This window comes from Salvia splendens, chromosome 9 (genome assembly GCF_004379255.2).
Source record: "Salvia splendens isolate huo1 chromosome 9, SspV2, whole genome shotgun sequence".
NCBI classification, from domain to species: Eukaryota; Viridiplantae; Streptophyta; class Magnoliopsida; order Lamiales; family Lamiaceae; genus Salvia; species Salvia splendens.
Genome location: NC_056040.1, coordinates 18,962,576 through 18,980,492, shown reverse-complemented (window position 1 = coordinate 18,980,492; position 17,917 = coordinate 18,962,576). Strand labels below are relative to the sequence as shown.

Below are 17,917 nucleotides of genomic sequence, written 5' to 3'. Positions count from 1 at the left end.
TCTTGGAATAAAATTGTTGCTATATTAATTTCTAATGCTTGTAGACTACAGAATAAAAATTATTACTGAAATTCATATTTATATTTTGGGATTTGCCATACTCAAAGAAATTAGTATATGTGAATAATCATACATAAAAACAGTTATTGATGATGATGATGATGATGATAATGATAAATGTCACGCCTTAACCCCCTAACGTATATTCTTATAGTAAATAAATTCATAAATTTAAAATCTTTAACCCATATGTCAAAAAAACACTAATATCAAATACATTCAAAAAATAACATTTATCTATATCATTGATATCTTGCTCTTGAAAAATACTAGTGGTTTATATGAGCCACATCTCAGTGTATAAATTTCACCTTTAATTTCACATTAAAATTATTAAACGAATTCTATAACCAACACATATGACCATAAGCATTAAATATCATAAATAATTTCACATCACATCCATATGTATATGCCTCTCTGTCCAGTTTATTATCTTGTGACAATTCAAGTCTGGTATCTGATGCCCGGGATTTTCAATATGTCAATATGATTTGACCTGAATGTCCCACTGTGATTGACCCGTAGATCCCAATATGTATTGACCCGTAGGTCCCAATATGAATTGACCCGAAGGTCCCACTGTGATTTGACCCGTAGGTCCCAATATGAATTGACTCGAAGGTCCCACTGTGATTGACCCGAAGGTTTCAATATATCCATTGTGATTTCAGATCCAGAGCAAGACCGTCACAGATCCTCTTTACTCCAATGATTCAAATAATTCTAATGCAATATAAAAGCATATCAATTGCACCACTCACATATCTATTGCATCAATCACATATTCATATCATATTCTACGACATAATTCCAAATAACACATAATTATATTAAGTTCACATCATAAAATCCAAATATTCACTTCAATCTAACATATAACAATCAACTGCATAACATATGTAAAAAATTAAAAATATTATTAGTACACACCTTAATTAAGGGAGTGAATGTATCCCATAACTTAGATTGTGTTTTACGATCCATAACCTTTCACCATATTAAATGAAATAGTTGGACACTTGCTCTCTTGTACCCGTTGATTATTGGCAGTACCATATGCAGTATATTCGCCAATCTACCTCGCATATAATTATATATAGATTTTTTTTCTATTGTTGAACTAATTCATCGATTATATATATATTTAGTCTCTTTATAAGGTTGGAATTTGATTTAGAGGACACGTAGAACTTTTACATAATAGGTGGAGTTTTGGTACATAATTTTGGACACGTAGTTCAGCCGATTATTTAATTTGGGAACGCTGCTACTACTATTAACAAATGGGACATCAATTTAAATTAAATTCTTTTGTTAATATTGTACTTTTATTACTTCAGTCCCTCCATTTGTACACGTGACACCATTTTCCAATTATAAAAATAATACTGACAAAGTTTTGAACATATCACACACTAGTAAATATATAATAGTAACAATAATCATTGTATAAGCATATAATTCACTCTCTCTCGATTTCCATAATAGACTACATTTACTTATTTTCAAAATGAACATCTAAAATCAAACACATGTTAAGAATATTAGATTACCTATTCTTAATTATAAGATTCAATTTGTGATCATCATTAATAACTCTTAATTAATTATAAGTATTCTTAATAACTCTAAATAATGAACTTCAATATTTAATATGATATGCCCATAAACTTACAAGATTTAAATATATATCTATATTTTGCACGTACATATATATGTATAGGATTCTTCATGTTTAATTTTATTTTTATTTAAAAAAACACCCCTACATTTCCAGTTAATATATTTATAATTTGAAAGAGATAAAAATATATACAAAATATAATATAACGCTGGCTTTGGATCATGGATGTTATAATAATAATAATAATAATAATAATAATAATAATAATAATAATAAATTATTATTATTATTATTATTATTATTATTATTATTATAAATACTCCATCTGTTCAAGAATATGAGTCCTGTTTTTTCATTTTAGTCCATCCTCGAATAGGAGTCCCGGTTTACTTTTACCATAAATGATAATAGGGTCTCACCTTCCACTAACTCATCCTAATCACATTTCATTTAAAACTAATATATACAAGTGGGACCCCTATCAACGAATTTTTTTCCACCCACTTTTCTTAACATTTCTAAAAACTCGTGCCGCCCATAAATGGATCTCCTAAGAGCATCAGCAATGGCGCCCGTCCCGGCGGAATTCCGACCGGCGTGCCGGAATTCCGCGGCGGACGTCTGCCATTGTGCATGGTATGCACGGATACGAAATTCCGCCGAGGACACCGCAGTCCCGCGGCGTTACGCGGAATTCCGTCGCGACGGCCGTGCGGACGTCCGCCATTGCGTTGACTCCCAGATACGTCTGCGCGGTATTCCCGTTTATTGCATTAATTTTTTTAAGATTTCTATATATACGGCTCGTTGAACAGCATTTCATTCACACCACTTATTTTAACAAGTTTCTCTCTCTACATTTCTTTTATATATCCGGAATGGCTGTAGTGGTAGTGGTAGTGGTAGTGGTAGTGGTTGGCATTATGAACACATGATGCGTCTGATTCATGCACGTATGCGGGAATCAGTGGAGAGGGAGGAACAAGCGGCCTTGGCACCGGCGGTACCTCGACCCATCCATAGTCGAACTATAATACCCCGGGACCACCTCGCTGCCCACGCTCGGTTGTATGAGGATTACTTTGCGCCGGAGCCACGGTTTGGGGAGAACCTATTTCGGCGACGGTTTAGGATGCATCGTCCGCTCTTTCTGCGTATCGTGGGCGCTTTGGAGCGTTGATACGGGTATTTCAGAGTGCGGGAGGATGCGGCTGGTAAACCCGGCCACACGCCGATTCAGAAGTGCATTGTCGCAATCAGGCAGTTGGCATACGGAGGCGCGGCCGACATGTTGGACGAGTACCTCCACATCGGCGAGACGACTGCCCGCGATTGCCTGAAGTATTTTTGTCAGGGCGTTAGGGAGATATTCGGGGATAGATATCTTCGGAGGCCTACCCCCGAAGATTGTCAGGCTCTGCTGGATATGCACGGGAATCAGCACGGGTTTCTGGGGATGTTAGGCAGCATAGATTGTATGCACTTGTAATGGAAGAACTGCCCCGCTGCTTGGAAAGGGACGCACACTACTAGTTTCAAGGCCAAGCATCCCACGATGATCCTTGAAGCGGTAGCTGACTACCGACGCTGGATTTGGCATGCCTATTTTGGAGTAGCCGGGTCTAACAACGACATCAACGTCCTCCAGTCGTTGCCCCTTTTCAACGAGCAGTGCATGGGCGTTGGTCCGGCCGTCAACTTCGTCGCCAACGGCAACCAGCACAATATGGGCTATTATTTGGCGGATGAGATATACCCTATGTGGCCCGTCTTTGTGAGGACGATCAGATGCCCAGCAGATGAAAATAAGATATATTTTGCGGGTCGCCAAGAGGCAGCACGCAAAGATGTGGAGCGAGCATTTGGTGTGCTCCAGGCTCGATGGGCGGCAGTGAAGGGTCCAACACGGCTGTGGTATGTTGACAGCATCGCCGATATCATGTACGCGTGTATTATCATGCACAACATGATATTCGAAGATGAAGGTCCAGCACTGACTGATTGGACCAATGATGATGCTGGTGCTGCGGGTCCAAGCCACGGCGTGGCCACTAGCAATGTACGCATGGGGATACCCAATGACGATGTCGATCGAGTCCGTGCATTTGCCGACATGCGCCAAAGACAAGCCCATGTTCGGCTCTAGAACGATATTATTGAAGAAGTATGGCAGCGGAGGGGTCGTCGTTGATGTAGTTTTTAATTATTGAAATGTTTTTTTTTTAATTTGGTGAAATGTACTTTTCTTTTTTTTATTTAATGGAATTTTTTTTTCCAATTTGTGTCGAAATTTTAATTTCGTAAATTGTTTAATTTATGAATTTGTGGTTTTTTTAATTGTGGAAAGTCTTTCGAGAAGTCCTTGGGGATATCCGCCACTGTGCAGTGGGAAGTCCTTATGACGTGGCAGTGCAGTGGGAAGTCCGTATGACGTGGCAGGAGGTGTTTTTGGGAATTCCCCGGGAAATTTCGCCGGGAATTCCGCGCCACTGTTGACGGCTGACGGAGGGAGTAATAATAATAATAATAATAATAATAATAATAATAATAATAATAATAATAATAATAATAATAATAATATAGAGCCAGAGAGAATATCAGTGGCCCCTTTTCCATTCGATTCCATCACGGAAATGGCTACACCAGAATCCAATTCCGTCGCCGCAATGGCAGCGCTCAAACGCCCCAACGTGCTTAGCGACTCCAACTCCTCACCAGACAACAAAAGGTTGAAACCGGAGGAACAATCCGAGACTCAGAGTACTACCATCGCTGCTTCCAGTACAACCAAGGCTTTATTCGCGTTAGAGGCCGGTGCAGCTGAAGACAAAGGGTTACGCCACTCCATGGAAGATGCCTGGGTGGTACTTGAAGACGCCTCCTCCGATTCCCCGGGAAATTTGAGGTTCCTTGATCATTAATTTTCCATTTCCCCCAATTGCAACTGTTCGTATCTGTTCATGTTACTAATATTCTCTTCTATTGTTTAATGCAATTGCTCTTTTGTTTGCTTTGTTCATTTTTGTTTTTCTTTCTTCTGAATCTCTTATGCTATCGCAGATGTGCGCATTTTGCAATTTATGATGGACATGGAGGCCGGCTAGCTGCAGAGTATGCGCAGAAGCATTTGCACAAGAGTGTGCTTTCAGCAGGCTTACCACGTGAGTTGGTCTGTCTATCTATGCATTCAGTTGATTGTTCCAATTTTGAGTTTTCTACTGATAATATTGGATTTCTGTTCAACCTATTTGGGTATTTTCTTACTCCATTAATAATGTTACTCTCTTGTTCTTGTGAAAACTTCAGATGGATGTTAAGACTGCGAAGAAGGCTATACTAAATGGTATGCCCCTTTGAACTTCTCTTGCTCATCTACCTTTTGTAAGTGTGATTCAAGATGTTGATTGGATAACATGTTTCTTCTTTGGGTAGGATTTAGGAAGATGGATGAGGCTCTACTTCAGGAAAGTGTTGCAGGTTCCTATATTTATTGTTTGTTCTTCGTTTCCCTTGCTGCTCCTAAAATGAAAAATGAGTGGCAGAGGAATGCTTATGTTGATGTAAAGCATGTCACTATTTCTAGCAGGCTTTTTACTATTTGATAAATTCAAAATTTGAAGGTATGGTGCTTGATGCATTTCTATAGGTTGAATCCTCTGGTAAAATGCGAGTTTATCCCTATATTTTTCTTCACTTACAAAATTTTGACCATGTATCCAAGGGGTTACCCTTATATTTTTCTTCTCTGACAAAATTTCACCATGGATCCAAATGATTTCTCTCATCCATGTGAACCTGACATGTGTGAAATTGTGGATGTAGATATAGTTTTTTGTGTTTTGTTTTAGTCAAGTATCTTTATATGCGTTTCACTTTGGCTTGTTGATAGGGGGATGGCAAGATGGTGCCACAGCTGTATGTGTTTGGGTATTGGGACAAACAGTAAGCTTTCCTTCACTAAATATGTTGTGCAATATATGCTAAAACAGTATCAATAGGATAAGATGTAGCTTGAATATGAAGTATTTGGCATTCTTGGCATTGGTCGATATAGTTAGGAGCTGGTTGTTTGTTTGTGATCCCTTGTTTGCAACTGGATTGAGCAAACGAACAAAATTGGAATCAATTATAAACAGAATATTCAACTGGAGAGAATTTATTTGAATGTTGTAAGAATCACAGTTCAGCTTGGTAGTTCATTTTGTGCCTCATATTCTTGTTCCTTTGCAGTAACTGCTTTTCAATGAAATCAATGAAGTTTTTTTCTAATGACTTCCCATTATGGTGCATATAAGAACTATGCATCCAAGTTTGGCATTAGATGAAAAGCAGGAGGAACAAAATAAATATATGCATCCAACTTCCAAGATTTTCATTGAATGAAAAGAGGAATAACAGAATAAATCTTGCCACCAACCATAAGACATTTTTAATAATTCTTTAAAAACTATGTCCATGTATAGGACAGTTTCATGATAGTTTTAGATACAGATTAGTTGTGTTTTGATAGTTCAAGTGATGAATGTATACTTTTTCCATTAGAGATAATAGTTTGAACCATTATTTGGCTGGGAATGCACCATTTGTCTAACTAATTCCCTTTATTTTTCTGCTCTGGATCTGTAATGATTTTGTTTTTAGGTGTTTGTTGCAAATATTGGTGATGCCAAGGCAGTAGTAGCAAGATCATCTGTTGTAGATGGCTCACAGAGTTGTTTGGACGGATCAAATCCACTAAAGGCTATTGTTTTGACTCGAGAACACAAAGCCATCTATCCACAAGAGAGAGCACGGATTCATAAGGTTTGCTTTGGGTGCTAGGATAAGATTTACTCACCATGATTGTATCATTTTATGTTCTACTCATCATGATTGGGTGCTAGTAAATGGTACATGCCTCCAGATAAAGAGGAGTCCTTTCTTTTTAGAGCATTATTGTGTGTTTACTTCTTGAAACTAAAGCTGGTAGTCTCATAGTTCCATGTTATCAAGTCTGGGTCTGACATAAATTCATCATGGTTTGCTAAACTTTTCTTCATAAGTGATGGTATGGTAACCTTTAGGTTGGGTTTTCGCACTTGGCCCTTTATTGGTGGACTATTTTCTTGTGAATGTTACACAACTACACACACACACATAATGCAAATTACAAGATTTGAAGACCTTTATATTGAGGCAGGCGAACTTGTATGGTTCACTATTTTATTGGAACTGAACAACTTCTCTGATAGCTGGGATTCTGAAATTATTTGTCCATTTTAAATTTCTCCCTATTAGTACTACTCCCTCCGTCCCTCTGTAGTAGAGGCGTTTCTTTTCGGCACGGAATTTAAGAAAAAGTTGCGTTAAGTGAGTTAAGTAAATGAATAATAAAATAGAAAAGGAAAAAGGTAGAGAGATGAAGAGAGAATAAAGTAAGTGAGAGTAAAGTAAGAGAGATGAAAAGTTGTTGCTTTTTGCCAAAAAAGGAAACGACTCAGCTACAGTGGGACAACCCAAAAAGGAATATGACTCAGCTTCAGAGGGACGGAGGGTGTACTTTTTAGTCCCATTATGCCTCATTGTTGTTCTCAAGTTGTATATACATATGTTATATAAATTTTAATTTGCTGGAATGTTGTGTAGCTGCCTAACTTGTCCTTCCTTGCGCTTTCTACTTGGATGATTAAGTACACTGCTGAATATATTTACATGAATAGGCTGGTGGATCTATCGATTCAAATGGACGATTGCAGGGGCGTCTAGTAGTTTCTAGAGCCTTTGGAGATAGGCAATTCAAGAAGGTTCTGTTTTTTTATCTCCTTGCTCTTTCCAACATCCTTGACAGTCATGTCATGTTGTCTATAACATGCAACTTAGCATGTCTTTCACTTTTATGTTTTAATTTCACTTTTCATCTTTATAACTCTCAATGGGGGTAGGAAACTCCATCTGGTAGTCAAGTTACTTAACCTCATAGGGCTGCCAGGAAAGACATGTATGCCCGCATGTTTTGGATGAAAATTGCACACGTGCCAATTTATATATCGATTAAGACCAAATAAGTAGATGTCCAACATCCTCAGAACATATACACATTATTCTCATTTCCTTGTCATTTACTTTGTGTGTTGTGTGTTGGAAACGTTGGAGGAATAAAATTTACCAGGTCACATTTCTGACTTTGTTAATATACTTGATAGCATTGCATACATCTTGAAGTTCTAGCATACTTTCTGTTCTTGTCTAAACTGACAAAATTAAATGGTTTTCAGGTAGGCGTCACCGCAATTCCTGATGTTCATTCATTTGACCTTACAGAGAGAGACTACTTTATGATTCTTGGCTGTGATGGCTTGTGGGGGGTATATCTCCATCTCTGTGAACTATTTCATGATTTGTATTATTTCACAGAGATCTCAATTATGTTTTACTGAATATTGACCACATGAATGATTTTTTATCCAAATTCTAGGTCTTTGGAGCTGGTGATGCTGTTGAATTTGTTCATAAGCTGTTAAAGGTTCGTTTTGCTTTATGCTTACTGAGAATGTATGAGGATTGGTAGATAAGAATAGCTTACAAAAGCTTTGAGGGGGCGATTTATTATGACCGAGTATTTGAAGGATTAGATGACCAACAAAGCTTAAAATGTTCAAAATTCATTTTAGTGTGTGCTGGATTAGCTTATATTATGTTTATTTATCTAAACTGTCATCCAAAGTAAACACCCCCTAATAAATAGTATACGTATCATCTATGACAGGAAGGTTTATCAGTAACAGCCGTGAGCCGCCGGCTTGTCAGAGAAGCTGTCCGGGAACGCTTGTGTAAGGATAACTGCACTGCAATTGTCATTGTATTCAGACATCCATAGCGAACCAACTCTATTTTGGGCTTCAGTGGCCAGGATCAATGGAACTCTCTTTCTGTTGTTTTTCCAATTTCTGTGTTACTGAGCTGAGAGTGAGGGCTCTAAGTTTGATGTGCTCAAGATATCTTTTGGTTAACTATATTCAATTTTGAGATTATGATTATGAGAATAGTAGTACTCCCTCCGTCCCGCACTACTCGCACGTTTCATTTTTGGCACGGAGATTAAGGAATGAGTGTATAGCAAAGTCAAATATTATGGCTGTAGGTGAAAATTTTTACTAAAAATGGAAATAGTGCAAATAACTTGGAATGCTCAGAAAGGAAATAAGTGCAAGTAGTCCGGGACGGAGGGAGTACCATATACGGCACTCCTCTCAGATTTTATTATATAAGATTCCCAAATGATAAGAGGCATGTGCTTCCACTTCAACAAATAATCTCCTTATTCACTTAATTATACATTTATATTAAAACCACACAAAGCAGTAGCTAAATCGTAATATTGTCTTTATTATGTTTGTTGATTTCCCATTGCTTTTTCTTTAATCTACTTTACCAATGAACCACATAAATAGATCTAGCTGTCCATGGATGCAAAATAAAGATCAAACATTACAATTGAAATCCTTGCTTAGGTTGAAATTCTTGCTTTCATAGTGTCAAACTGTATCAACGGAGACATCCACGGAAGGAAAAGATTGCAAGAATAATTGATAGGAAAGATTTATGGAATTAATGTAAAACATATTATGTCCTAGAATAGATTGGTATATTTTCCATAGATAGTGGTGGCAAATCCTCCCTATATAATGAGAGCTGTAATTCATCATAAAACATAACGAAATATACAATCACCTTCTCTACTCCTAAATCCTTTGTGTTCCAAATGCCTAGCAAGAGGAGTTCCGCCTCTCTCGATTACCATTGTTAAGATGGTATCAGAGCAGGAAATCAACAAAAAGCCTTAAATGGAGGTCAATCAAATACACACTCTCGAGCTATTGATCGAGTCTATCTCAAATCTAATTGATTTGTACAAAGCCAACACAAATCAAAACCAAAAATCCTACAACCCGAAGAACTTCGGCGTAAAGTCCATTCCTACTGCAGGAACACCCGCGAGCCCCTGGCTTCCCAAGAAATCCCAAAATCTAAATCGAGTCCCTACTCCGAAGAAAACCAGCGGCGAATCTGCCACTACTCCGAAGAAGACCAGCAGTGGCGCTGCCTCCTGCTCGCGTAACCACCGCAACGGTTAGCAGCCGGCGGCGCCGACGCTAGAGCTCTTAGAGGGTGAAGGAGCGTCGGCGGCTTTGCGGTGGGAAACGGGGAAGAAGCAGAGGAGGTGCGGGGCCAACGCACCGACGGACAACGCCTATCCACCGTCCTCGGCGGAGCCGCCGGACTCCCGCCGCCTCTGCTGCCGGCCAGCTAGTCCTCCACCGTCCTCAGCCTCGGAAGCATGTCGGCCATACCTCCAGCCTCGGAAGCATGTCGTCCTCAGCATCCATATCGCTTAGTGACGACGTCTTCTCCGACAAGCGCCTATCCATCGAAGAGCATCGACGGCGGCGGCAGCTTTGCGATGAGAAACGAGGAAGAAGTGAAGAAGAATGAAGGGGAGGCGGCTGGGGTTTCTGAGAATGGGGGGGATCTTCAATCAAATACCCAGACTCTTACAAAACCCAAATTCAACCCCTCTAATTTCCCTATACTACAAAATCCACCCACGAAAAATAAAAACCCCAAAACCGACCCCATTCATCCCAAATATACCAAAAACCACCCCAAACCTTTCCTAAACCTCACAATGCCCCACGAATTTTACCCAAAACTCACAATGACCCCAAAACTGCCAAAACATTGCAGATTGCTCCTCAAATTCAGCCATTTATTCTGTGTAAAAATTCTTTTGAATCCCTGGCATGTTCTTCAACCTCACAATCACATACCAAAGACACCCAATGGATATTTGATTGCGGGGCTACCGACACAATGTCATTTGATGCCTCATATTTTTTATCCATTTCAAAATCAGAAAAAACCTATGTCCAAACTGCCAGTGGAGACCTAGCGCAAGTCTGGGGGGCTGGAACAATTAATATTTCTCCTACTATACGCCTGTCTAACTGCCTTTATGTTCTGTCATTATCACATAAGCTCTTATCCATTAGCCATGTGACTAAGGAACTGAACTGCAAATTACTGATGCAACCGGAATTTTGTATGCTGCAGGATATCAAGACGGGGACGATAGTTGGGCGTGGCACTGAACGGTGCGGACTGTACTATGTGGATGAGATAGCCCAACAGAGTACTGCGATGCTGACTCACGGACTGACAGACAGGCAGGCTTGGCTTTGGCATCGTCGGTTAGGACACCCATCTATAGGATATCTTCGTCTACTTTATCCTAAATTAACTACTTCTATGCAGTCTTTTCATTGTGAAACTTGTCTGTTGGCCAAAAGCCATAGACACTCGTTTAAGTTGAATAATACTAGAATGAACAAACCTTTTGCGTTGATTCACTCTGATGTGTGGGGCCCTGCACCTGTTACCGGGGGTCAATGATTTCGTTATTTTGTGTTGTTTGTGGATGATTATTCTCGTATGACCTGGGTTTATTTTCTGAAAAATAAGTCTGAAGTTTTTGAAAAATTCACAGATTTCTATACACTTATCCAAACCCAATACAATCCGAACATCCAAATCATTAGGTCAGATAATGGGGGAGAGTTTGTGAATGGGAGAATGCAAGACTTTTTTCAAGAAAGGGGTTTAGTCTAGGGCTGGGTAAAAATACCGAAATACCGAAATACCGCCCTTATCGTACCGAAAAATTACCGAAAATACCGGATTTTCGGTATACCGCAATTTTCGGTAAGGTATGATACCTTATCGATTTATTTCGGTACGGTAAAGGTATGAATTTTCATATACCGGGGTATACCGAAAATACGGTATATACCGTAATTTTAGGTATATACCGAAAATATGGTATATACCGATATCAATATATATGCCAAATTATATCAAGTAAATATATATTTTTACCAAACAAATAAATATTTACATGTAGAAATCAAATCTTGTGTCATTAGAGTTGACGGCTAATTATGTAAATATAAAATCAAATAAACTCAATTAGGAAAACTTGATATGTTTGAATCAATTAGTTTTAAACAAATATATGATTTTAGTTAAATATAAGTAGTACGCATATTATATTCACAACCATTAAACCCTAATCTACCATCTTCCTCCTACAATCACATATTCACATTCAAGCTACAAGAGAGCTTTGCTCCTTTCGTTCTTCGGAGTTCGGACCTTCCATCATGGATCCATCTTCACAACTCGCTATTGCCGACCCTTCCCGCTCTTGTCAGTCAAGGTCTCATATCTTTTCTTTTAAAGATTGTAGCTTATTTATTTAAATTTTTATGTATTTGCATAAACTGCCCATAATTGAGACTATTTTCTCTTCGTAGCAGTTGCCTAATCTGCATTCTTCAATACATGGATTATATGAATATGAATCATAGCTGCGAATAAAAAGAGAAATATAAATTGTATTCAAAATTTAATATTAATAGTTGGCGCTACAATAGAAACATGGAGTAATTATTATACTTTTTTCTTATTCCAACTTTTAGTGGTGACATTGGATTTATATTATATGTTCTGTGGATAATAAAATACGTTTCTTTTTTGTATTTATTTCTATCAACACAAACATCTCATTATCATTCTTTCTCTTCTGCTAATATGAAGAATAGAATAAATAGTAGAAATTTTTTTATTAATGAATGATACATGTATTTCATGTATCAAAAATTGCATCAGTGGGTCATATTGTTCATATTTCTCATCATTTAATTTTGGAAATTATTTCTCGTAGTTAAGTTTAGTTACCGATCATAGTTTAATTAAAACTTTATTGTGTTGCTGTTATTTTATCAGGATGGAATTCGAATCTTCCCATCCGCTTTCAAATTCACCTGCTTCTGAACCACCAAAGACACTCGATAATCCAAAAAATGATGATGGTACAAGTCGAAAGCGAGCAATAGAAGATTCGATAGAAAAACCTCCTCTGCCTCCTAAAAGAAAAGGCGGAAGCCCATATTGGGATCACTGCGTAAAAGTAACAAGGAAATTGAGTAATGGCACGACACAACAAATAGGGATATGCATCTATTGCAAAACCGAAATACCAGCTGTTAGTGGGAGTACTAGTGGATTGAAAAATCATTTAGTGAAGAGGTGTAAGAAGTGTCCACTATATGATGGCTCTTGTGAGAAAGGTCAAACTATGTTGACGAATGAGACTATGGGGCAACGGAGTCAAATAGTTGCTCACACTTTTAATCAGAAAAAGTGTGAACTGAAGCTCACTGAATATGTTATTATAGATGAAGTATCATTTCGAGCTGTTGAGGGGAAGGGATTTGTTGCTCTGCTGCATGAAGCACAACCGAGATTTCGAATTCCTGACCGAAAGAAAGTTGCAGGTATGGTTTATACCCTCTGCTGCATGAAGCACAACCGAGATTTCGAATTCCTGACCGAAAGAAAGTTGCAGGTATGGTTTATACCTTATTTTTAGAGGAGAAGAAGAAGATTCAAAATGTGCTTAATGGATTAAGGGTGAGTATTACCACTGATACTTGGACTTCGATTCAAAACATAAATTATATGGTTATTACAGCTCACTATTTAGATAGTGATTGGATGTTGCACAAGAGAATAATTAACTTTACAAAAATCACAAGTCATGTAGGGGAAGAAATTGGCAAGATGATTGAGATTTGTTTGAGAGAATGGGGATAGAAAAAGTATTTTCGATTGTAGTTGATAATGCATCTTCCAATGACAGTGCGATTGATTACTTGAAAAGAAGAATGAGAATTGAAAAAACTTTGATGTTTGATGGGAAATATTTGCACTTGAGATGTACTTGTCATATACTGAACTTGATTGTTAAGGATGGCTTGAAAGAGCTCAATCATTCAATCAAGTCTATTAGGAATGCAGTTGTGTTTCTTCATTCTTCTCCTTCTAGATTGAGCAAATTTAGGGAGTTTTCAATATTAGCCAAGTTTTCTAGTGTGTCAACGGTACCCATGGATGTGAAAACTAGGTGGAATTCAACCTATAAAATGCTTGACAGTGCATTGAAGTACAGAAGGGTATTTGAAAGGATGGCCGAAGAATGGGTTCCATTTATGAAATACTTTCGCGAGAAAGATGAAAAGGGTAAAGAAAGGATGGGGCCTCCAATTGCAGAGGATTGGGAGAATGCAAAAGCATTTGTACACTTCCTCAAAAATTTCTATGATGCTACTTTAGAGTTAAGTGCATAAAAAACTCCCACATCTCATTTGATTTCAATTTCAATGTTTGCTCTACAAATTGAGATCGAGAAAAAGTGTCATGATGATTCGGATCCGACTCTTTCAAAGGTTGCAAAAGCAATGAAGGTCAAATTTGACAAATACTGGGGGGATTGGAATAAAATGAATCCATTGATTTTTATTGCCAATGTCCTAGATCCGAGGAACAAGCTTAGAACGCTAAAAGTTAGCGTTAAGAAATTAAGAGTCAAGAGCAGAGTGGATGAACAAGAGCTTCAAGAGTTATGTGGCCAATTCAAAAATGATTTGATAACTTTGTGGGTAGAGTATAAAGGAGTGAATGATACGTTGTCCACCCAGAGGCCGCTCCATGAAAATGCGGACGATAATGACACCATTGGCCAATGTGGTTTGCATCTTTTTGATGACATTTATAATGGAGTGCAAGAAGAAGTTTCTCAAGATAAACTTAAACAAATATCCAACGAAGTAGATAAGTACCTTGCCGATGAGATGGAGCAGCGGTCTAATCTTTCTTTTAATCTTTTGGACTGGTGGAAAGTAAATGGAACTAAGTATCCAATCCTTTCACTCATCGCAAAGGATATCTTTGCAATTCCAAGCTCAACAGTTGCTAGTGAATCTGCTTTTAGCTTGGGTAAAAGGGTTGTGGATCCTTTTAGAACCAGTTTGAGTCCAAAAATGGTGGAGGCATTGGTGTGTACCAATGATTGGCTCAAGGCAGATGATTTCAGCTTATATAAGGATCCAACTGACGATGATCTTGATTTGTACAGAGAAATTGAAGATATTGAAAAGAGTAAGTGTTTCTTTAATATACTATATTAATTTTTTTGTCATATATATATATATATATATATATATATATATATATATAACACATTGATGTTTTTTTGTAGATGCAAACTTGAGCCAAGAAGATGAACAGTTGCTAGGGGATCCACTTTTATCTTCTAATTGATGAACTTGAGCCAAGAAGATGAACGGAGGTCAGAGTTTTATATTTACTAAATACGTATACATGTTAAAGCTCTTTAACTTGTCATTTCTTAAATTGGATCTATGTAATTTTATTCGCTATAGTTAAAAATTGTGAATCATGATTTTAATGTTCATTTTAAAAAAAGAGTTGTGCCTATGTGGTTTGTTTATTATTTACGCATCCAAGTCTATTTAGATTGTGGCAAGTAGTATATATATGCATTATTTCATATGGTTTATTGAGTTAATAATTTAGTTTCCTGAAAATTGTTTAAAACTTCACAAATGCAGGTTTATGATGATAAATTGAAGGACAGTGGAGGCTGCAAGAACTGAAGATGATATTAAGATATTATTACTTAATGTTCGTGATATGATATTGAACATTGTTTAATTGCATGGAGTTTAATTATTGCAGTTTTTTTAACATTATTTGAATGTTTGAGTTTTATGAAATTGGATTTTTTTTAAGTATTTTGAAATATTATTTTCATTGTTTTTGTATTTAGAATTATATGCAAAATAATGAGATTTTGGTATGTCATATCGTAGTCCGATATACCGTAAAACTCAGGTATACCGAAAAAGTACGGTATACCGAATTTAGGTATGATATACCGAAAATGAAGTATGGTATCGGTATTGAACTTTGTCATACCGAAAATAAGGTATACCGAAATTCGGTATACCGAAAATTTTGGTAAGGTAAAGGTATGATTTTTTCTCATACCGAATTTTCGGTAAGGTATACGGTATGATGGTTTCGGTAAGGTATACCGTACCTACCCACCCCTAGTTTAGTCCACCAAACTTCTTGTGCGTATACTCCAAAACAAAATGGGGTAGCAGAACGGAAAAATAGATACATCCTTGAAGTCACCAGAGCCCTCCTAATCGAGTCCAAAATACCTAAAACTTTCTGGCCTGAAGCCGTAGCCACCGCTGTCTATCTCATGAACCGCCTACCTACTGGAATCCTACAATTCAAAACTCCCCTTGATACTTTCTCCAAACATTTTGAATTACCATCTTCACTGTCGCTTGAACCTAGAGTTTTCGGCTGCTCAGTCTTCGTCCATATTCCTAAACATGAGCGTACTAAGTTTTCACCTTGTGCCCTCAAATGTGTTTTCTTAGGGTATGGAAAAAATCAAAAAGGTTATAGATGCTATGATCCGGCTACAAGCCGTATGCACACGATAATGAATTGTGACTTTGTGGAAGGAGAATACTTCTATAGCCAATCTAGTAGTCAGGGGGAGATTCAACCGGAAAATAATCCTACTAGTGACCTAATAAATTGGCTCCCTACACCTATGCCTTACCAGGGGAGAAACCAGTCAGGGGGGGAAGACGAGCCTAAGCCAAGTCCTGTCACAGACGTTGGTCCAACAGAGGAAAGTAGTGGTACCGCCGGGCAGTCAAATCCCATTGAACAGGACGAGGAGTTAGGTGCCATTGCTCAACCGCCAACCCCTTCTTTGAATCCAGAGGTAAACAATTCTGATCCGGATAATATATGGTTAGAAAGTACTAATGATGACAAGGACGGTGGAAATGACACGCAAACCAGTAGTGGAGACCAAGATATAGGGCAACCATATGAATTACCACCCAGAAGTACACGAGGGGTACCACCACGGAGATACTCTCTAGACTGGAAAGGAAGAAAGACCAGATATGCAGTGGCGAACATAGCTCAAGGACAACTTTCTGAAATGGCCCGTGCGTTTGAAGCTGCCCTATATGAAGAAGAGGAGATACCACAGTCATTTGAGGAGGCCTCAAGACACAAACATTGGAGAGAGACCATGAAGAAAGAAATAGATTCACTAATAAAGAATGAGACATGGGAGAAGTGTACACTACCGACAGGGAAGAAGCCAGTCGGATGCCGATGGATATTCATTATAAAACGGCGTGCAGATGGTTCAATCGAGAGATATAAGGCGAGACTCGTGGCCAAGGGATACACACAGGTGTATGGAGTAGATTATGAGGAGACCTTCTCACCAGTTGCAAAATTGGACACTGTTCGAGCCTTACTTTCCGTGGCAACATGCAAAGATTGGCCTCTACACCAATTTGATGTGACAAATGCATTTCTACATGGAGAATTGGTGAAAGACAAAGAAGTATATATGGAAGTACCCTCCGGATGTTCAGCAGAATTTGGAGCCGGACAAGTATGTCGCCTCAGGAAGACATTGTATGGATTAAAACAGTCTCCAAGAATCTGGTTTGGTAGGTTCTGTCAAGCGATGTTTAAACACGAGTTTAAGCAAAGCCATTCGGATCACACACTCTTCACAAAGAGAAGGGACGACAAGATGACGTGTCTGATCATCTATGTAGATGACATGATCATTACCGGAGACGACACTGAGGAAATCCAGAATTTGAGGGAGAATTTGTTCAAAGAGTTTGAGATGAAAGATCTAGGAGCACTAAAGTACTTTCTTGGAATTGAGGTGTTGAGATCCAGACACGGAATATTCCTAAGGCAGAAAAAGTATGTTTTGGATCTACTCACCGAAACAGGGTTGTTGGATTGTAAGCCTGCAGAAACTCCAATGATTCCCAGCCATGGATTGAAGATCGAAGAGGGAGCTGATCTGGCAGACAGAGAGAGATACCAACGGTTAGTAGGGAAACTCATATACCTCTCACATACTAGACCCGATATCACGTATGCAGTCGGCATTATCAGCCAATTCATGCACCGACCGCAAGTCAACCACATGGATGCTGCCTTGAGGATCGTGAGATACCTAAAAGGAACCATTGGCTATGGAGTGTTCCTAGCTAAGAGAAATGATCTGGAAATCGATGGATATACTGATGCTGACTGGGCAAGCAATCCTGTCGACAGAAAATCCACAGGGGGATACTTCACCTTTATAGGAGGAAACTTGGTCACTTGGAGAAGTAAGAAGCAGAAGGTGGTCGCTCTCTCCAGTGCAGAGGCAGAGTTTCGAGGAATTAAAAGTGGACTGATGGAAATCATGTGGCT

General features: G+C 38.4%; 1 protein-coding gene across 1 annotated transcript; it reads left to right on the top strand.

Annotated features, from left to right (window-relative positions):
• The first annotated feature begins 4,296 nt into the window (after positions 1-4,296).
• On the top strand, positions 4,297-8,703 carry LOC121748936 (probable protein phosphatase 2C 8). Its single transcript, XM_042143521.1, has 10 exons — positions 4,297-4,592; positions 4,748-4,856; positions 4,994-5,030; positions 5,120-5,164; positions 5,577-5,629; positions 6,329-6,490; positions 7,387-7,470; positions 7,942-8,031; positions 8,142-8,189; positions 8,433-8,703. Exons 1-10 carry the CDS (start codon positions 4,321-4,323, stop codon positions 8,541-8,543), a joined length of 1,011 nt encoding a protein of 336 aa, XP_041999455.1. The 5' UTR covers positions 4,297-4,320; the 3' UTR covers positions 8,544-8,703.
• The last annotated feature ends 9,214 nt before the right edge of the window (positions 8,704-17,917 follow it).